At 36.2% G+C, this 23,001-nt stretch overlaps 1 protein-coding gene across 2 annotated transcripts; it reads right to left on the bottom strand.

Annotated features, from left to right (window-relative positions):
* Positions 1 to 1,683: 1,683 nt before the first annotated feature.
* LOC114357954 (segmentation protein even-skipped) lies at positions 1,684 to 22,200 on the bottom strand. Of its 2 annotated transcripts, none has more exons than XM_028311784.1 (4): positions 21,772 to 22,200; positions 7,349 to 7,412; positions 6,834 to 6,966; positions 1,684 to 2,161 (listed from the first exon to the last, which is right to left on the bottom strand). In XM_028311784.1, the coding sequence occupies exons 1-4, from the start codon at positions 22,112 to 22,114 to the stop codon at positions 1,844 to 1,846; spliced, it is 858 nt and encodes a 285-aa protein (XP_028167585.1). In that variant the 5' UTR covers positions 22,115 to 22,200; the 3' UTR covers positions 1,684 to 1,843. The 2 variants fall into 2 exon arrangements, with proteins under 2 accessions (XP_028167585.1, XP_028167586.1); XM_028311785.1 differs by lacking the exon at positions 21,772 to 22,200 and adding an exon at positions 15,212 to 15,328.
* Between the last annotated feature and the right edge of the window lie 801 nt (positions 22,201 to 23,001).

Genomic DNA, 23,001 nt, shown 5'->3' with positions numbered 1-23,001 from the left:
GAAAGTTAAACTGTCATTGGACCCGCAACGAAATTAATCAGAAGAACTCGAAGAACATGAGGAGTTCGAAATTAAGGTTCGACTTCCCTCCATTGCAAAGCGAATGACAGGTGACAAACAAAGCATCGTTTGCCAGTGTGGAGAATAGATGCCGACATTATATGTATTTATTTATTTAAAACTTTAATGCCAAAATAAATCTGTACATAAGGCAAACTTAATGCACGAAAGCATTCTCGACCAGTTTACCTTTGGGTTGAGCAGAAAAGAGACATGGTGTACCTACCTATGTGAAAAAAGCGCGAAATACTGTTTTTTTTTTTTTGTATTAACGTAAATGTTTTTTAAACTGAATATTAGATTTGGTCTTCCTACAAATTCTGTGAAAATTTTCATGAAATAATGCAATGGAGACTATGACTGATAATGATGAATAAAACAACAAAATTGATTCATGTATAACTTCTTTATCTCCTTTCATAATTAAAATGTAACTTTATACAATGCTCTTACACTAGAGTTACAATCAATAACAATTTATGATCAGACATCACTAAAACATAACTTAAAATATCTATTTTACATTAAACTTTGTACATTAAATAAAAACTTTATATTTATTTGAACAACGTTTGGTAAAAAGTTTGCAAAAAAAATTATGAATAATACTGTTGAAAAAAGTAAAAATGCCACTATCTAATTTTGTCTTAATTTAGTTCGAAAAGAAATCGAAATTAATGCCGTTTTAATATTTGATGTGTTTATAACAAAAACAATATTGAAAATTGAAAAAATGTTTACGAAAACTACATCCATTATCAATTTCTATATTTTACAATGCCATTAATTATTTATTGCACTAATTGTAATTTACTACACTTTGGTCTTACGATTAAATTTACTTATGCCTATTAATTACAGTGATGTAGTATATATTACAATTAAATATTACAACTGTAATACAGAGTTATGATGAGTTTAAATTCAAATTTAAAAAAAATAGAACCTGTACGGACGCTGCAATGGGATTATTTAGTCTGTTGAACTAAGAAAACAATGTAAAAATACGATTTTTATGCTTTTTCAAAGTATTTCAAGGCAATATCCGTCGTCTGTACAGATCTTAATTGAACCAACACGAAAATGGAATGTTTATAATATCTAATTTTATATTAATTTAAAATCTGGTCTAAAATAAAACTGGCAGTTAATAAAATCGAAATGTAAAGCCTGAAAAAAACACTGGGATCTTAAGACATAGACTAAAAACGTAGAAGAAACAAAATGCATCGAATTAAAAAGTTTATACAAAATACAATAATAAACTCCTTTGATATTGTAATACGGTTTTCAGTACCTATAGGAAATATAAAAATATTGGATTTGCTAATAAATTTCTGAAAAATAACACGGATATAGAAGAAAAAGTAATTTTGCAACGATACAGAGGTACAGAAAGTGGCTGATATAGATAAGAAGAAATGAAGATAGCGCTCAGTTTAATAAATAAAGGAGGGCCTAAATATAGGACCGTATGAAAAAAGAATAAAAGAAAGAAAAAAAAGTTGAAAGGTAAAGAAACCTCTTTGCTTTGATTAATCTCAATTGAGAGCTCCCTAAGGCTAGTTGCACCACCTTACTTGACCGTAACTTTTGAGATAACCGGTGCTTTTTGTACGGAGTTTGACAGATTTTTGAAGTTTGTTAAAGTTCAAGTATTCGTAAGATGGTGCAACCCAGCCTAAGAAAAGGTTTTTAATAAAGCCTCTACACTTAAAACTAGTGTCTTTCATAAACCTAATATTTACAGTTAATAAATACCTTACCTAATAACATCTTACTTTCATTTATCTACGTTAATGTTGAAATTTGGGTAGGGAGGCCTTAGGGCCTCCGCGTTGACGGGGGAAGGGGGGGTTGGGGGGATGTAGGGGTACCGGGGATAGGGGTACGGGTAGGGGTAGCCTGAGGGGAGGAGTTGGGGGTTTTGGAAGGGGATGGGGAGGGCGGGGGAGGGGTATCCGTAGGGAAGGCCTACGGATGAGGCTGCGGCCTGGAGGATTGAGGCCGCAAAGGCCGGGTCGCTGTAGACGGCTGCGTAGGGCCAGGCCACCGCGATGCGTTGCCGTTTGTCTTTCATGCGCCGGTTTTGGAACCATACCTGTGGGCAAAGAGAAATAGGGTTAATTGTTGTTACTTCTATTCTCTATCACTTTGAACTGCTGTTCTTGATATAGGAGTCTTATACCCGTTTTCACCATCAATCCCAAATTTTTAAGTGACCTATAAAACAAAATTCCTGTTATGTGTTACCAATAGGGGTCACTTAAAAAATAGGGATTGATGGTGAAAACGGCTATTTAACTGTGACTCGTAGTGCACTTCGACTTTTTAAGGCTGAGTTGTACAAAATTGACTTTAACCATAATACTATAACAATGACCGGTGTTTTTGTATGGAGTTTGACAGACTTTTGACGTTTGTAAAGTTGGTGCAACCCAGGGTAAACCGTCATGACGAGTGTCCGGAAAATTGGAAATCACCTTAAATTGGTACTTTTTTACAGCAATATAATTTGATTAAATCATGAAATAATAGTTTGTTTTACAATTCTCACGAACAATAACTTGCCACCTTAATTAAGGCTCCGTGTTTGGCCAATTATCGAATCTAGCAACATGTGATCAAGTAACATCATTTCAAAATATCAGCTTTGCCACCATTCGCACCACGGTGCTAATTAATTGCATATTTTCTAAAATAACCATTAAAAATAACACACAGTCTGTCTGTGTCAACCGTCCATTATGGCGGCTTTAATACCGCTTTAGGTATAGAGAAAAATATTTTCATTGGTTTTGAACCTTATTTTTATCACACTAAAGTTTAAAATATGGTGGCATCAATTCTGCCACCACCAAAGGTTTGAAGAGTAAACAAAGAGTTTTTAGTTTCCCTTTTAAACGTTGCCACCTCTTTCACTCCAGCGGCAAACGATAAAGACAGAGAACCTTTGTCCAAGAATGATGACGTGTTAATTGGCGGGAATTTTGCGCGCGAAAGCAGAGGAAAACCTTTCCTTAGCATAGAGAACGCATTGTTCCTTTTTTAAATGTTTAAAAGCTTTTAACATGTTCCGAATTTGCATTTCGAACGCCGTATTCAAATGTTTTTTTATTGCATTAAAATAACAGCCAGTTTTATAACTTGAGTTTATTATAAACGAATGATTATGAAAAATCAACTAATTTTATCACAACCTGTTTCCATTCGATTTTATTACATTAATCTACAAAAATCTACGCGTAACAGTATTTGTGAGTCCATTAACAGAAAATAAACTTTAATTTAACGACAGATACATTATCAATACCATATTAATTAATGTTAAAGAACTTTGTTTTTATTGGACACTAGCAAATCTTAGATTATTTTGTAGGTATATTGAGTTTAAAACATAACGGTTATTTTTAATCGTAAGGCAACTCTAGTAAGTAGAAAACGTTGTAATTTGTTAAGATTTAGTTAAATATTTGCATAATTTGTTAGGTAGGTACTTAAAACGACTCTACAAAAGCTTCTTGTAATTTTTGTCTTCTCTTAGCACTGTTAGGGCAAAAAGAGACATCTAACTAAGGGAAATAAATATTTTTTATCATCATCATTATTTTCAGCTATACGTCCACGACTGAACATAGGCCTCCCCCAATATTAGTCTTTTATTTTAATTTTTTTCTTTAAACATTTGATTTAAAGTTATTGATAACATAAGAAGAGCCTTTCACCGCGTACGCATAATGATAATTATTCTAAATTCTAAATCCAAGCTATCGCGTGTCCATTGGCGGGGCAGTAAATATTCATCACAATAAACAAACACGCGGGAAACGTGTCGATTCCGTTTATGGCGCATCAAATGGTAGCCGCCGCGTGATATAATAGTTTTTAATTGGCTTAATCGACGCAAGCGCAGGCGTAGGGCTGCCATTGTCATCATTTCAGCCACAGGACGTCCATTGCTGAACATAGGCCTCCCCTAATGATTTCCACATTCCACGTTGTTGGTAGCGGCCTGCATCCAGCGCGCAACTAGTATCACTTCATTTCACTTCACTCATCATCATCATTTCAGCCGCAGGACGTCCACTGCTCAACATAGGCCTCCCCCAATGATTTCCACATCGGCCGGTTGGTAGCGGCCTGCATCCAGAGCCTTTATAATTGGCAGGTAATTAGTTAAGAGGTTGAAAATTGGTTAGAATGGATGGATGTTTCTCACTCTTTCACGGAAATACCTACAAGCGACAAAAACGATCTTGCAAAGCACAGTGACAATCTGAAATATCTGCCTCTATTCTATTTAGAATTTGTTTAGTATGGTTATAGCAATTTTCGAACTGACTTTTATTCAGTACGTGCGTTTAATGGTAAATGAACAGCCCTACTCGTCAATAGACAACCGATGAAGTCTTTCTATTCGGCCCAATATAACCGCTACCCGCTCTCGGTTATAATGTTCATTAGCGCTCTGCTACTGAATAATTCGGACCATTAACGCCTCGACAAATTAACGTCAATGTAAAATACCGATGGGCCAATAAAAACATGTGTTATTTTTTCAAAAAAACGAATCGGCCGTTTTCTTTTTTTTAATGGCAGTGATAATTGACATTATGACCGGACAGCGCGGGAATTTAAATTGGCGTAGAGGTTTTATTGGGTTTTTTAATTTAATTAGTGTTAGCTAAGATTAAAACAGATACCTGACGGAGTTATTTATTGGTTTAACATATTTGTTGTTTATAAAATCAAGTGTTTATGATATCATCAGACATTATTAAATCACATCAAGTTCAAGAATGCTGCAAGATGTTTAATTTACTGCCATGATTTTTTTCTCTAAAAACACAGACTATTTCGCGCTAAAATATGAAAGTTTTATTTTTTTAAAACATGCACGCCTTAAATTATGCACGCCATAAACAGCTGACAGTTTAATTTTTAATCGTAAGCGCAAAGACATGAAAGCTGCCCCCCTAGACAAAACGCACTTTTTGATCGAATCGAAAATCGAATCCGTCAAAACTCCATACAAAAAAGGGGCTTTTCGACCACTTTTCGACTGGTTTGCGATTATAATTTGCACTTTGTCTAGACCCACTGTACTGCCCAAAGAAAAAGAAAAGTCCTGAGAGAATTATGACAGTTATTTTTTTAAGTTCATCAAGCGGCAAAGGCATCGAAAGTGCTCATAAGGCCCCGATTCTGAAACTGTACTTCACACATTTGCTCCGTGATCTCTGCGAATTAGCGTTCGCCCATAAAGTGTTCGTGATGGAAATTATTGGGCGTCTAATTGAGGCATCATACGCGTTCGTTTAGCGCGTCTTTGTTTGATATTAACTAATAACATAGCCTTGATTTGAAAATTTGATTATGGTTTTTCAATGATATTTGATAATACACGCGTTTTTCCTAGAATAAGCTAAATATTGTTGCTAAGTAACTAGGTACTTTTTTGACGATATGTAATTTTGAATAAAGAAAGCGCTTATAAAGACGTTTTGAAACTCGTATAGAAGAGACTACTAACAAATACTAATTTGTGCGAGTGAATACTAACTAAATACAACATCGGCACATCAGCCCACACATTTTCGTTGCAAAATAGTGTCTGTCACCACAACGACGATACTGAGGCAGTGCTTGAAGACCTCGATAAAGACAGGAGACCGAGATGGGAGACCGCGATCGTTACTTGTAGGTATTGCTTTAAGCGTCAGTTCACGAGACAGAGACAGAAACCTAGTTAAGTACCAGTCGCGGTCTCCTGTCTAGGTCTATTGTCTCAGACGCCTGTCTCTGTCGCAGCTCGAACCGCCTTAACAAATAACAAGGCAACCAATTAAGAAGCATCATAGTAAAAAAAATGACAAGCAATGACATAACACACCGTGGGTTGACTTGCCAGATGTCACACGCAACCGTTTAGCCTCTCCCATATAATTGGCGCAGAGGCCGCTCCTGGCGCGTGGGCGTCTCATCAATGAAGAAACGACAATTTGCACCCGCTAAGTGTGGAAAACCGTATCCTTTGGCGGTTTGGCGTTTTGAAACTGAGTTGCCATTTAAAAATACTATTTCTAGCTGAAACAACCGTGGGCGTAGACTAAACAACGTTTGTGACAGTTGTAATTTTCGAAATCGCTTCACGAGGCCCACGATGGAAGTAGTTGCATACAAAAATGCCGGTGCGAACGGATTTTGGAATTAAGGGCACATTTTAGGCAGTATTATCGTTAGGAAGCTATATTTTCCGGAGAACCCAGGGCGGAAGACGATCCTACATCATTGGAACAAGGTATGAACTAATTATTTTGTTGATCACACTGATCAGGCCCTTTGGCCAGGTCAGGCTTTGGTTCCACCAAAACAAAGAGGAGAGGTTATGTGGAAATTACGATATCGTAATTCTCGAGTGGCGACTACGGGCTGGAAGACGTAGCGTGGGCAGGCCTCCTACTAAGTGGACCGACGATCTGGTAAAGGTCGCGGGAAGAACCTGGATGCGGGCAGCGCAGGACCGTTCATTATGGAAAACCTTGGGAGAAGCCTTTGTCCAGCAGTGGACGTCATTTGGCTGAAACGAACGAACATTGTCTCCCTGTCTACTGGAAACCGGGCCTCAGTGAATCTAGACTAGAATAATGTAAGAAAAGTACAGAACCGACCGGCATGGCTGAACAGATGTTTCAGTTTTATTACCTTATAGAGTCGTAATAGATGCTATATTGCAACAATATTATGCAGCAACAGTACAAGCAATCGCCTACCTTAATAGTAGACTCCGGTAGCTGCAGCTGTGCCGCCAGCTCGCACCGACGCGGGCGCGACACGTAGTTCTCCTTCATGAACTCTTTCTCAAGCCTCGCCAGCTGCTCCCTCGTGAAGGCTGTGCGGTATCTCCTGTGAAAGATTGGATCAAACTTGGAGTGCGGTTTCCCCAGTCGATGAAACACATGCTGTCGTGCCCTGTGTGCTCAAACAACTGCGAAGTTTTAATGAAGGCTACTGACAACGCCACTCTTGTAGCGGAGTTTTGGGCTCACACTGTGTAGGTTTGTTGTCGACACGAGAAGAATAAGATGATAATGTTATTAAAATAAAGCCTTTTAGGTGCTTATTATGGTTCTTTAGTCTTTAGAAGTTTTGAGCTGGACGTTAGTTGTGCGTTTACAAGACCGCACAATCCTCAACAAAGAAAATTCTGTTCATGAAAGCAAACGCACATCACTAAAGAACGAATGACCGTTACTTAATTATGTAAATAATTTAAATATACACCTACCTTATATTTGGATCTGGTTGTGACGAACAACTGTTCATCTGTTCCTGCTGTGGACTCAGTGATTCTGTGGACAAAGAAAATGATAAAATTAGATCATAAATAAACTTAGTCAAACACTTACAATATCCAGAATAGTTTGATTATAAGAAAGACTAATTAATATTCTGATTATGTTTTCGATAAATCTATCGAATAAATACCTAAATAAAATTATCATAATGATTCTTGGCTGTATATTTTAACACCTTGACAAAAAAGTCTATGGTTTGATGACACTGGCCAAAATGCCGCTAGTTATTAAAAAATAAAATTTTAATTATCTATGGTTTGATGACACTGGCCAAAGCATCAATAATAAAAAACAAAATAAAAAACACTTTATACAGATTAGAGTCCCTATTCTGTAAGCACTCAACTTAATTTGTGTTGTCTTCTAAAATTAGTTTTCATTCTAAGAGTTGATTATCACTTATCTCGGCCTAAAAGCCACCGCATCTTAAAGGGTTGTAAGTAGTCATATTATCTTAATTACAGCCTGTCTAGACACCCAGCTACTTGAGGACACTCCAATCACTGCCACTTATTGACAAAGAAATAAGATTCAATTTAGCTATTAAAAATGTAAAAATTATGTAAATAGTAAATTGATTCCGCATATTATAAATTTTATTAGCTTGATCAATAACATGAATTTGGTGTCATATTATTAGTGTTAAAGTGTTATTTTGATGATAAATGTATTTTAAAGCAGCATCCAAAATGCGCATAGCCATATACTTTAGGCTATAGATGATATTTTGATTATTCATATAGCATAAGATAAAAATGTTCAAAGGTTTGTATACAATTCGGCTATCAACGATTTTCTATGATAGCTACACACAATGTAGAATTTCTTTAAATTGCTCAAATACCTCAAAAGGGCTCCAACCAACACCGGTATCGATACCAAAACTAATTAACTCATGAATCCGAGATTGACTCATCATAAAAGTGAAAAAAGTGAATCCGACCCGAGAACCAGTAGCTCCGAGGTGCTAATTGAGGCAGCAGCGTTTCAAAAGCAGTACATTAACACAAGACAAACACAAATGAACTATTGTCTAATTAAATATTTTCCCATGCGGTGTGTGTGCCTTTTTTCAACTCGAACTGTATCTTTAAGAATCGCCGCCAAAGAAGCCGCGCGCCGAAAAAATACCGCCCAAAAACCGCCATCTTTACATAACTGATTAGCTACTGAAGTGGTTCCAAATTTAAAAAGGGCGCGCTCTGTTGACATTCGAAGAGAGCTTCCGAGTCGTCTATTGTCTATGCCCGATTAAGATGTAGATTGAACGGTTCCGCTTTTAGATGCGACAAATTAAGATGCGGTTGAGACTACTCAACTAATGGAGCATCTACCATACATGTGATTTGCCCTCCGTACTTTCTAATATTAGTTATTGACCGACTTAAAAAAAGGAGGAGGTTCTCAAATTCGTCTCTATGTTTTTTGTACATACCTACTTTATGCAAAAGATTTTCAACATCTTTGTCTGATACAAATAGGCTTTTTAAAAACACTTAAGTACGCATCAGTAACGAATGACAAAAACTTAAAGCTGACAAAATAGATTGCAAAACACTTCAACCAATATTTAAATGTCATCAACAGTTTCGCAACCCATTTGGCAAACAGAAGACGAACAATTAACAAAGCCCGCTAATTGATTCATAAAAAGTCCCCCAAGTAGCTAATTAAGTGGTTATTATCGAAAATTTATTGCACATTTGGCTGCATGTCTCCATGGCGTCGCGGCCACTTGACAATCTGACATGTTCTCATGCTGGGTGGCGACAGAACACTCAAACATTTGCAGTCTCGCCGGTAGCTTCCTTTTTGTTACGAAACATTGATACTTTTTCTTGTCTATGGCGTCCAGCTGCGCGGCGCTGGCGTGTGCTCTTTAAAAAAAATAAGGAAACGCAAAGGAATATCGTTGGAAAGCTTCCGCTTTGGTTTTGTTTTGATTGCTGTTTTAATGCACGCAGATGCTGGTTTTGGCGGCATTAAGTTGACATGGTTTTTGTGTAAGTTATTGATAACACGAAGAAATCTTCACATATTTTTTATGACCAGACAAAAACCGATGTTTCTTTGTATGAAACTGAACTGATTCAAATCAAGAATTAAAATTGGACTTACAGAGACCACGAACAGCCGAAAATTCTACACTAATATTAAGTGGAAAGATTTGATTGTTTGTATTGAATAGGCTCCGAAACTACTAAATTGATTTGAAAAATTCTTTCACCATTGTCTCTGATGAACATACAGAACATGGGAGTACGACGTTCATCGGGACAGTTAGTAGGCTATAAAGCACAGGCTACTTTTCACTAAGCTTAACATTGTGGCATCTATGTTAAAGTAAAAGTTCCTCTTTTACAATCAAAAAATATTCTGATTTGCTGTTGACTGTACTATAAATATTTATTTCCATGACTTCTGAAATGTCATTCCACTCAAAGCCTACATTTTGTATCGAACGTTCACTGTGGCGCAAGCGCACGTTTCACGAGCGATAATGTCCAGCGCACACAGACGCTTGAAGGCTTTATTACTCTTCATTCGGACGTTAAAGCGAACAAAGATCGTAAGGGAATACTTATTTTAGTCTGAGAAGACATTGTAGAGCTGAATTACCTAAAACCTAAATTATGACTTGCACGTGAAAGTGAACGAAGAACTTCTAGGACTTATTTAAAATAGAATTGAGACTGGAAAGACATTTTCACGTAATCTAGATCTCAAAATGTAAGATTTCGGTGAAAGCCTTATTATGTATGAATTATCCGACAAAATTCAAGGATACATTGTCATAGCTTCTGATAGAACACACTTTATTGTACACTATACAAGACGAAGAAAAAAAGAAAGAAAATTATTTTTTTCTGGGTTTTCCAAAGCAGATCATTTTTTTATATTATTTTTTCTGTAAACTTACAATTATGATAGCAACACAAAAAATAAGACTGAATTGACAATCAAAGCAGCAAAGTTTCCTCATTACAAGCTTTTATTTAGAGCAGATATTATAAAAATCATAATACTATTAAAAACACAAGCAACCTAAACGACTGTTTTATAGATTTTTAAGAACAGCCTTAAAGTGGTATAACGTAACATGCTAAATTCATTATTGGGATTGTTAGAAGAACGTGTGGATCACATTTCATTGGAAAATTCCATTCATGGAAATTTTCTCCATTTCAAGAGACAAAAGTAAATGTATCTTTCACTAAAAGCTATAAATAGACGAGAATCTTCGTGGTTATCGTGATTATTGTAACAAGTTCTGTACTGTTCACGCACGTGAACTATAAAACCATTTTGTACCGACTCTAAGTGAGAGGTTCCTATATGGTACATCGGCGTTACGAAACTTGGCGCGCTTTTTAACACGTATCGCTTTAGGGATGGCAAATGGCAATCTTTTGAAAAGAAAGAAAAATGCTAAATAAAATAATTGGAGGATACTAAATAGATACTCTTTTGTAAAGGTAACAAAAAACACAAAGAAATAAGTTCATTCGTTCCAATTACGACAAACTATGAGAAAACACGATGTCTGTGGCACCGTAACTGTAATAGTTCCTATTCTGCAACAAAGAGTTGCAAATAAGCAAAAAATTATGTGCTGTTGACTCTACCTAATTAATTACAAGCATTTTTAATACGCTTTTTTTACCATCATGCTTTAAGGGACTCGACCACTTTCCATTAACATGCCGCACATCTAGCTAGATGTAGAGTGCTACTCATAAAACTTCTTTAATTCAGGAACAGCAAGTGTTTAGGTAGTTTCGAAGCAGATTTCGATTTCAAAACTCGGTTTTTCTATTATTTTTCGTTGTGCTAACCTGTATCTACGTGTGCAAATGTTCCAATGTCTAGATTTGAATTACTACCTGTAATATCTTTTCCTAACTTTTCGGCAGCCCTATGCCGAATGGGTCCAAATCATTCGCGCTATAAGTGCAGCTCATATACGGCTCTTTTATCACCATTAGTTCGTTTCACAACTCCTGATCACCGCCGTGATTATTAGCGGTACAACTCCGAAACGGTATATTGACTCACTGATGGGTGAAAAATTTCTAAGAAACCACGTAACTTGAGGAAAAGTACATGTTTATACAATCTGTGTCGAATCTATTTGGTGCTATATTTAGTACTTATTTCACTGATTCTGGCTGGATACATTAAAGAGATAGTAGAGTCCTCGCAGATCCTTGATCGGATTGTTAATCAGTATGAAAGCACATTACACCTTTGGTAGCGGCTAACTTATCATAAAAATAGATTCTGCGTAAAATATTGGCCGATAATACAATTCTGTAGGCTGTTGGTTGGGACTCGAAAAATATCTCAAATTACAAATAATAAAAATAAAACAAAAGAAAAACAACAACACACTGTGCACTAAAACGTCTAACTCCTACCAAAACACCAAACAAAATACTACAACAACAAAAATACCTAAATACCCAACGCCAGCTCCCACAACCAATTACAGCCTTAATTAATAGTGGCGTCGCTCAATTAGGGGTTCGAATTGCTTGTAACCGATCGCCATACATACGCATCGGCATTATCGGGATTGCAGAATTGCCCCCACGCGCGCGTAATTACCTCTGTGGCCCTTAATGCGTTTATAGTCTGTGCCACGCTTCCGGCTCTGTGACAGCACTGACGGCGATTCGAAAATGGAACGCTTCGATTTTGTTTTTGTAATAGTCAAATGGAGTTTTGATGTTATTATTCGATGATGTATTTTGAAAGGGTTGTCTAATGATAAATTATGGGACTCGTAGGAGATATAAAATAGTAATTGAAGCTGATTGTTTTCACCCTTTTAGATTTGGTGTCTCTACAATATTGCAAGTAGCGGTGCTTGTTCTTGCAGCAATATTTTAACTGAGCTTACTCTATACATGATGATTGCTCACATTAATTTCTACAGGTAATAGCGCTTACAATTTCACAAATTTATGATGACAAACCGTTAAGCGAAGCTTCTACTGACAGTATTGTGGTTGGAATGAAGGAATTATTCATACCGAAGGAAGAAATTAGCTTTAAGTTCTACTTCTCATTTCAGCCGCAGGACGTCAACTGCTGAACATAGGCCTCCCTAATGATTTCCATATTGTCCAGTTAATTCTGCTTAAAAGAAACAATCCAAAACTTAACACTCCCATAACCAACTCAAACTATTACACCGGGGAATAAACAATAAACAATACGGAGCGAAACATTTGCTAACTAATTATCCAGTACAATTACCCGTCGTCCCCCAGGATCCCTTCAATAAAATCCGTATCTACAAGCAGCGTAATGGTGATAAATATCACAGTGGGGACGCGGCAATAAAAACGAAATCAGTTTAAGCCCAATTGACAAGACATGCAGCGTTAGCCCCTGTTCTGTTCTGGGGAGCTACTCCGAAACGCTGTTTACTTAGTTTCGAGTCTATTCGTCACCGTCGCTCACGCTGGCATCACGCTTTGTGCGAGAGGGATGGCGACGAATGAAACTTCAGATGACGTTTTTCGGAGTAACCCCGCTGGCTCTATTACGCGCACGCGTCGGGGAAAGTTGACCCCATGTTTGCGAAAACGTTTGCCGACAAGTGTTTGCTAGGCTTTTGGGCAATTTGGATTTTGATAGTGTTTTTAAAGTTAAAAAATACTAATTTAACCCTTCCAAGTAAGCTAAATACTTAATAATATGCTTCTTGCTTGTATTAGGTTACAAGTGTCAGTTTAAACTCAATAGACGTGCAGCGTGTTGGCACCTGGTACTCTATTGTGCGCAGCGTCGGGCAAGATACCGACAAGTGTTTGCTAGGCTTTTGGGCAATTAGGAATTTGACGGGACAGAAATATGACTATGGCTTATGAGTAGAAATGATGATGAGGTATTTTTATGTTAATAAGTACTATTAACCCTTCCAAATAAGCTAAATAATAAGCTTGTGTTAGGTTACATTACAAGTGGATTCATCTCAATAGTCCAATGGTCGATGGGACTCGAATTAACGTTCCCCGAAAATCTAATCGAAAGACCGATACCGACTCTCAGATTGTCGCCTTTTGTTGTCGCAATATTGAGGAAAATGCTTGAAGATTCGTTTAGAACTAAAATGTTCCAGTTTAATTAAATTAAGTACTGATTAATCATGTAAATGAGACAATTTCAACGTGCATTGTGTTTAGTAGTGATGAATGCTCACACAAAATGCCTCAATAAACCAACCTCAATAAACACCGAAACAATAGGTGTGATTTATATCTAAACACAACGTTGGGAATTATTTAACCAAACGGAAGTCAAACGCGCGATTAACACAATAAAGTACACTAAACCGACCCCACGTAATCCACCCCCAATTACAGAATACACCCACGCGGTGACATTCTACTTTTTCTAAACACCATAGACAATTCGCGCCATTAACCTCGGCCAATCAAAATGGCGACAGCTGCGGTCAGTTTGACGTTAATTTGCGCGGGCAATTTATAGCAGCGGGTACTGCTAATTGATTGATGTCATTGGCGTACAATAAAACTAAATGGATCGATTTAATTACAATGGTGTGCTTTAGGGCTTTGATCGGCAATTAGAATGGTTATTTTGATTACCTGCTTGTTTTTGGGAGTTGTATTTGATTTTGTAGAGTTTAGCGTAGGTAGAGTTCAAGATAAGATTGACCATTGCATATTTATGCTTTCTTTGTGTAGTAATGTGTTAGTTTTGTTTGGTGATTGTGAAAACTCTATTAGTTTAAAAAAAATACCATGCATGTATTAAACATGATCGCCAACAATCCCTATTTTAGATCACCTAAATGTCGCAAAAACAGAAAAACATTGAGACCAAGGCTGCCAACCTAACGGTACCTTCTCGATTGGCCCTCAATAAAAATATTCGACCGACAAAGCGCTCGGGACTAAGCGATTTTATATTTTTACTGACCACAGACAAAAGACGGCGGACCTCAAAGGAGGCTGTTAAATGTCATAATTGCTTTTACAATCTAACGAAGATAATGATTACTGATGTGCAACAACAAAAACAAACTTTTAACTCTAAAACTAAAGGACTAAGTACCAGATTGTGTTGCAGGCAAATATAACGGTTACGGATTACCTGAAAAAATCTAAGTTTGCTTATTTTCGTTTATGGAGTTTATTGCATGCTTTTAGAAATGTTTGTCGGCAATTTCATTTTTAATGAATAGTGTACTTTAGATTTTATGCAAGCCTTACTTATTTTAAGAAATTAATAACATCATATTATCAATGATAAATCCTTCATATTATGAGGGTCTGGGTCTGGGATGTCACCTACAGACAAAGTCATCAACAGTTATCACAAAATTGAAAGTCAGACTTTTTTTTATTAGAATAATATTTTGTAGATAACTGAAAACAATCCTCTGAAATATAGGGACGTGCAGTTAAAATATAAGATCAGTGGTTTAAAAACTGTAAATTATGTAAAAGACAAGAAGTCTAACCTTAAAACAATAGTGAATCCGCATGCCCCAGCTGAATTATTCTAGCAGTATGTATGCTTAATATTTAAAAGTGATTTAGTTCAGAAACCCACTAAAAACACGACCGGCCAAAACTAGTAAACAAAACACTAGTCAAGAACGTCTGAAAAATATTCACCTTTACAAAAATTCGTCACACTGTCCTTGTATGTGTCACTATGTGTGAAAATTCAGACATGTGCCAATGTGTGTGTGTACGGTTGACAGACAAGGACACAAACATCTTTCCGTCTCTACATAACAAAGTCATCCATACCTTTGCTCTTCGGAGACGACGGGGGAGTATTCTGCTGCAAATCTACGGACAACGGCTTACTGAGGAGGTGATCCATCGAATAGCTCCTGTACGATTCCATTTTCCTAAACCAAATTTCAAAAAACGAACAGAAACTACGTTCCTTATTTTAAAAAAGAGTAAAAACTCCTTGCACTCTGGTGAAAACAGGTTACACTCTCCGCTATTAAAAGTTAATAAGCACTGGCCGTAACCACTCGAAACAGTAAACTGTCAGTGTGACAGTTTGTTTTCGTCGGCGGTGCCGCCTCGCACTAAAAATCTATAATGTGCTGGCCAATAAACGGACGCCAGCCATCCCCACCAATCAGGGCGGGGCCTCGTTATCCGCTATCTCTTTCGCTCACGAGCTTTCATGTCGAGCTTATTGCTACTAAAGCCGGTGACACAGTTAACTCGATCTAATTTTTTATTGAACGCAATAAAACTTATCATTTTATTTACAGTGTTTGATGCAATCGTAAAACATATTTTGCATAAACCTTAAAGTTTATAAGCATCAAATTCGTTATGATCATCATAAAAATGATATTTTATGTGGTTGTATAAATTAACAGTTATAATGGTAACCGTCGTAAAATTAGAGGCGAAAATTTGTTTAGCTGCTAAAATGAAATTGACAAATTCTGTAGTGCTATTAACAGATTTTATGAATAAGTTATTTATAGCATAGGTTAGCACCTACATCGCAGGCCTTTCGTTTTTTTTATTGACATAATAAATTCAAGAGGTTCTTTATATCAGTCATTCGAATCCGATAATTTACCAGAGGCAAATGCAGGATTTGCTACCAACATTCGCTATGATCTAGTAATTTGTTTTTTACACATGCTTTACAATCTGCACCGTTGGGAATATGGTAACTACTGCTATTAAAATCGTTGCAGGTCCAATGACAGTTTAACTTTCCTCGGAACAAACTGACCTTCACTGGAAGATTTTTATTGGCGGTCAAGCTGTAGATCCTGGCTACAGAGTTGCAGCGGTGGGAACGTGACGTGGGAATAGTCCCGTTTGCTGCTATTTAAGGTTTAAGTATTCCACTTTGATCACCTGGATTTGATCACCCAAGAGATCAAAGTTGACCCCAGACGACAGTTTGGTGTCCTTTGATTACCCATGGATAAGATCACCTAGGTGGTCAAAGTGGATTTATTATCAATGGGTGATCAAAGAACACCAAAGTGTCGCCTGGAGTCCATTTTGATCACCTGGGTGATCTAATCCCGGTGATCAAACTGAACTATTTTAAGAGTCAAATACTTACGTGCAAATACTTTGTCTGTTCAAAATATATTTCACAAGCCCAGTGTGCCTCCAGCCTTAGGTTTTAATCATGTGCTCATTTCACTGTAAGCGCGCGAACATCATGCCGCGTTATGGCTCGCCCCCAGTTATTAATATGCGCTAACTTTACAGTTTACACTGTATACGAGATTATGTAGTGTGACGTCATCTCACTGATTTGGGATTTAATTTGGTTTTTCAGGATTCTTGTGAAATTGATTACCTACACTACAACTAATAGAGATAGAAGACGGTTTTGTAGTGAAGTTAAATCAAGGGAAATTAGTTTCATGCTATCAGAATTTTTCGAAGGTATTCGCCGAAACGATTTGCTCAAAATGGGCCACAATATTTTCACTCGAAGAACCCGATTTTTTTCTCTCTATTGTAATAATATAAGAAACACAAAGCTCCGTTACATGTTTTGGTTGTTGAAAATAGCAAAATTAGTTTTATCATTTAATGTCATTTTTGACGCTCTCACTAGTAAGCGCGTTTGATGTAAACTCACACTAGGCCCTCTGATTACAACGAAACCAAAATCAGAACATCCAGAACCCATTTTCAAGATGACTTTCCTCAGATCCTAGCACTGCTTTTTAAAAGGAACAGTAACATCGCATGTTAATTAAACAAAAGCTAAATGTGATGTTGTGACAAAAGTAGATTTTCTTCAGCCGATTGTGCCACCAAAGTGCCTTCCAAACATTATTCGTAGAACCATTACGCCAACCAAAAATGTGGGAGCAATAAAACCAAACGTAAACCAAAACAATTACATTATTTGAAAACAATGGCGGCCATAAAAGAGAAATTCTACCTTCCTTGGACTGGCCAAAATGTTTACTCACCACTCCATAATTGAGCAAAGACAAAACTCAGTGCTGCCAACAAAAGAAAAGTGACCATTGTTTTTTTCTTTTCCATAGAGTTTTGGCGGCAAAGCACAGAAATGTCACGCTGATTCAAGAAGGCCAACAAAGCAGTTTCTATTGTAACCAGCTGTTTTGTTTTGGCAATAAAACGCTACCGTTTCGACCGATAATTTGTCAAAATTAAAGCGTAAAGGGATGAGTTTGCTACGCACACATTTCTCAGTAACGTTTGTTTCTCTTGATAATTTTATTAGTACTGGCCAAAATCTTAATATTTTTATGGTAGAGTCTACTATAGAGGGAATTTAGTGGTATTTTTAATTTTTATATTTTTTCTCTTTTTGGAGACAATCATTGTAATTCTCTAACTTTTTTGGTAGAAAACCACTTCTTCCTAGGGTTTTTTGTGCCTAATTAATATGATTTTCAGGGAACTAAGTACCATAAAAATCACAAATAATATTTTTAGCCTCATACGAAGGTTGTCCCTTCGACTTTTTGTTTCAGCGTCTCGATACAACAAATATTATAATTTTTTGGTCACTTGTAGGTTCTTTAAAGTCACTTGCCGGTACAAAGAATGAAATTGACTCTTGGACATGAATCATACCAACTCTCAAAAAAATCTAAAATTATTCTGTATTAAAATTATCTAATTATCTAAATTATCTAAAATCAGAAGATTGGATAATTAACCGTAAACACCATTATTCCATCCGATACAGAATATCATTTTGCGTAACATGTCCAATTTCGCGCCTGCACTATCAATATCAGCTAAATCACTTTTTCATTGTCATCTTCGAAGTCCAAAACAGTTATTATCATGCATCATCCAGATAATCTCGCTTCAATTACAATCCCCTTGTAATATTTTTATGGCCATTTTGATATAAGGGGTCGCGCAGGGCTCGCAACTGGGCCCACTATTGTTCCCCTTGTCTTTTTTTAATCCAGTGTTTTGCAAACAATCCAACAGTCAATTCAGTGTTTACTGTGTTTAAATATTTATAATGTTTATTCAAATTTCGAGGGGAGGCAGTTGGATTCTGTAATTGGTTTTAAAGTGTTGTAAATGTTATAATAGGGGTTTAATGTATGTTTGAAATTAAAAAAAGTAAGGTATCTTTTTGTTGTTACACAAAAAAGAATGTTTAGATAATAAAAAGGTAGGATAGGTAGGCCCCTGGAAAGTGGGGATAGTTAACTGCTACATCCGTTGGGCAGTTTTCTATTTTTATTTTCTGGAACGTTATTGCGCCCTAATTTGATATTAATGTCTGTAGGTAATATATTTGTAGCAGCTTTGACGCTTGGTTTCATTTAACTTTTATGGTTAAAACTTATTTTCAGGGTATTAATTTTATTGCGAACTACATTAGTTTATACAGTGTGTCCGGGCATGTAGTGATCAAACTTTAAAGGCGTAATCTATGGACAATTTTATCGATGAAAATACTTCAAATTTGGGGCCTGACCCATTTCTCGAAAAATTACATCGATTTAAGTTTTTAATTTTTAGTTTTCACCTCTTCCCTTAAAAACAAGTGAAAGCGTGAATAGCTTAACATTAATAAGCAAATATTTTATATCATGCGATAGCCAATAAAATTATCTATTAGTAGAAGAAGAAAACAGATACAAGTTTCATACATTTTATGGGAATAAGAATGGATTTAATTAGAAAAATACATTACTTTTTTCACTTCTTTTTCAGTTATTTTCCAACACAAGAAAAACCAGGTCGTTAAGGTATGCTTTATTTGCATTGTATTATTAGTATTTGAGCTATTCTACAAAACGAATGTAAATTTATTAGTCTACGTCTATTAGTTTGGACGTAATTGTTGAACAAAGATAGCCTTTCCCAGCGGTTTCCATAGCGCACGCGACATGCGAAAATGCACTGCCTGAAAGAATCACTCAGCCTATTCCGATTACTATGGAAACCGCTGGGAAGGGGTATCTTTGTTCAACAATTATGTCGAAACTAATAGACGTAGACTAATAAATTAACATTCGTTTTGTAGAATAGCTCAAATACTAAAAATACAATGCAAATAAAACATACCTTAACGACCTGGTTTTTCTTGTGTTGGAAAATAACTGAAAAAGAAGTGAAAAAAGTAATGTATTTTTCTAATTAAATCCATTTTTACTCCCATAAAATGTATGAAACTTGTGTCTGCTTTCTTCTTCTACTAATAGATAATTTTATTGGCTATCGCATGATATAAAATATTTGCCTATTAATGTTAAGCTACCCACGCTTTCACTTGTTTTTTAAAGAAGGGGTGTAAACTAAAAATTAAAAACTTAAATCGATGTAATTTTTCGAGAAATGGGTCAGGCCCCAAATTTGAAGTATTTTCATCGATAAAATTGTCTATAGATTACGCCCATAAAGTTTGATCACTACATGCCCGGACACACTGTATAATCGGTAATAATATACGAGTACATTTCTCTTAACTCTAAGCAGCTCAGTACAGCTCTCAGTTTAAATTAAATTAAAATTAACGCAAAAATTTAAAATTTTACATGAATTTTGTTATTGTTTCAAGATGACGACCAAAATTAAAATAAATTCAAAAAAAGTTCATCAAAATAAATTAGTTGTTATCGCTCTCTCTTTGATTAAAATGCACATTTTGCAATAAAAGCTTTAATGTTTCACATTATTTCAGTATAACCACATCATGTTCTTTTAATTCTCCTAAATCTTTATTTAAAAATATTAAAATAAACAGATACACCCTCGCGGACACGCTTTTATCTTTTTAATTGTCAATCCCATATTCCAAATCTTTATGACTCTACATTAGAAATTTCGCGTCAGTTTGAATTCTTATAGTCCAAAGTCTTAGCTAAAAAACCATACATTAGTTGCATCAGATTTTAATTATCTATATTTGTATAGTGATATTTTATTTATACAACTGTGTTATTAATACTAAACATTAACAAGATTACAACATCTGAGGTGGAATTGTGTATAGTTCCAAAATACTGAACTGTCCTATGCATGACATTGACAGTGGGGCGCCACCGTTAATACCGGATCGCTGCTTCCGATTTTGGCCATGTTAGAAACCATATACTTGAACGATGGTAGCGCCCCCCTGTCATTGAGTTTGGTGGGACAGTTCAGCGTGGGTCATCTATAAAGCAATCGTAATCATTTGACAGTTCATTTACGTACGATTATTCTGTCAAACGCTTTGTTTAACTGACTTTATCGTACGTTATGAACTGTCAAATGATTACGATTGCTTTACACAATTCCACCTCAGTTTAGGTAAATATATAAAACACCATAATCCATTGTTTAACCGACATTATTAAAACAATTGTTTATTTTATGCAGAACAAGGCAGGCATGATCGCAATCGTACCTGATAAGTGAGTGCAGTCTAGGATGGTACATATCAGCCTTGTAAGTGCCTATTCACTCTCGCCTTTACATTGTTTTATTGTTATTGTTTATATTTTAAACAGTTAAGCTCTTTTGTTACTTAACTGCAATCTTCAAAGGCACCGACGGCGGCAAAAAAGGTTTCCATTATCTATTTACCGTTAAACCATTAAAATAATGGGAATTGTAAGTAAGGTTTAAGTTAAAGGTACAATTTAAATTATCAATATCGATAATGGTTTTAAGAAATTACAACTAACATAGTTGTTTGTTGTTGTATGTTATCAATAAGTCTTATCAGTAAAAAAAAAACAGGTAAGTATTCAACGTCAATTACAATGTTCTTATTTTACAACAGTACACATTTCATGTTATAAAATCTGTTATGGTTTTATTTACGGCTGAATTTGTTTTGATCTATATATTTTATGCGAATGATATTGTTTTTTTTATACATTAAAGTAAGAATCTATTTAATTGTCAATGTTTTTTTTTAATACTGATAAAATAATCTACAACGCGTCAACGTAGAGCTTATCTGAAGAAAATTTTGCCGTCGGGAAAACTGCCTTGCCGTTTCCACAGCCGGTAGAGCCAAACTCTCTACCATTTAGCGTTTAATTACGCATTAAAACAAAAGAAAATCACATATTATGAGTGTTTTAATTTCAATTGAAAGTAAGTAAAACAAATTATTAAAATTCAAAATAAAAAACGACTACGGCACGCTACGCTACGGCTACGAATCTACTAGATAACTACGAATATTTTAGTTGCGTTTTTTCGCTAGATTTTATCTGTTTTACAGTATAAAAGTCATTGATTTTTTGAAAATAGGCTTTTAAAAGCACTTTTATACGTCTCAGTATTACTGAAACCCTACCACTGCTTCGGGACAATGAATGGGTCATTTTTGAGGAGATGCATAATAAAATGTCACTCACCATGAGGTCTGTCATCCACTCCATCGCTATCCACTTCACTCCTCACGCTGCCAGGACTGGCCCTCTTCAGGTCCTCTTGCCCTCCCGGTTCCCCCTGGTAACCACTCATAACCCTCTTGTCATAAGACATGAAAAACGGAAAATTCGGCACCCGATTCTGCTGAAAGTAATACCCCATTTTCCCATCCCTAACTTTAACATCCTCATCCTCCGAGTGATCCTGGGATATCGTGTTTTCAATATCGATTTCGGGAGACCTCCTCTCGGAAAGCCCGACAATCGATTCAATCGAAAAGTTTTTGGGCGGAATCTTCGTCTGCATTTTACTGATTTCAGAGTCCATTTTGAAAAAAAAACACTTGGATTTGACACCACTGCACGCGCGTTTGAAAATTCGAAAATTTGAATTTTGTATTTGGAACGTCCGAGTGTCGGTTCTCGACTGAGTTTGGAGCTGTCTTTGTAAGCTGCCAGTGAGCGACCACGCCTTCGCAATGGGGAGTGGACCTTTTCTTCGTGGTGTTATTGCAAGGGAATTTCCAGCTTACTGCTTTTGTATAGCGTTCATTTTAGAATAACTTGAGCGTAGTATTAGTAGGACTTAGATGCGATACAACTGAATTTCAACTGTAGTTATGTTAAATAAAGTTCATATTGAATATTTTAGTGTGGATAAAGTTATCATGCCATCACCCGCTTCTATTGAGTGATAAAAAATTGTATTGTAGTTTTATTGGTGTAAACATACAAATACAATGATAATACGGGGTGTTAATTTTATGGCCCGTGTAAAAGAGGCTACCTGCGTTCGCGATCGCCTTTAAGCTCTTAATTCAAACATGATGGTTTAACGAATATTGTGGTTTCTGAAAATGGCGGCGATAAGCGCGGGTGGCACCCGCCGGGTGCACACGTTTGATTGACAGCATGAAGATTGAAAAATTTGAAAACTTTACCGTGGCGATTCTGAATCACGTTTATTATACAACAAAGTGACCTCCTGACCCGGGCTGCACCAGCATTTTTTTTTACTATAATAAACTAGCTTTTGCCCGCGGCTTCACCCGCGTGAAATTTAGTGTCACAGATCGGCATAAATTATAGCCTAATTATGTTAATCTGGGCTACAAACAATAATACTATAAAGTTTCAACAAAATCCGTTCAGTAGTTTTTGCGTGAAAGAGTAATAACATCCAGACATCCTAACATCCAAACTTTCGCATTTATA

This window comes from Ostrinia furnacalis, unplaced genomic scaffold (assembly GCF_004193835.3).
Source record: "Ostrinia furnacalis isolate ACB-3 unplaced genomic scaffold, ASM419383v2 OfSCF3546, whole genome shotgun sequence".
In the NCBI taxonomy this organism is placed as follows: Eukaryota; Metazoa; Arthropoda; class Insecta; order Lepidoptera; family Crambidae; genus Ostrinia; species Ostrinia furnacalis.
The sequence above is the reverse complement of the archived record's forward strand: the minus strand, read 5'-3'. Positions and strand labels throughout refer to the sequence as shown.

Bases quoted from the DNA above. Each gene is read 5' to 3' on its own strand.
- LOC114357954 (XM_028311784.1), bottom strand. From the start codon at position 22,114: ATGGACTCTGAAATCAGTAAAATGCAGACGAAGATTCCGCCCAAAAAC. The intron at 7,413-21,771 runs GTGAGTGACATT...CTTTGTCCACAG, and splicing joins AGTGGATGACAGACCTCATG to AATCACTGAGTCCACAGCAG. The intron at 2,162-6,833 runs GTAGGCGATTGC...CTTTGCCCACAG, and splicing joins TACCGGAGTCTACTATTAAG to GTATGGTTCCAAAACCGGCG.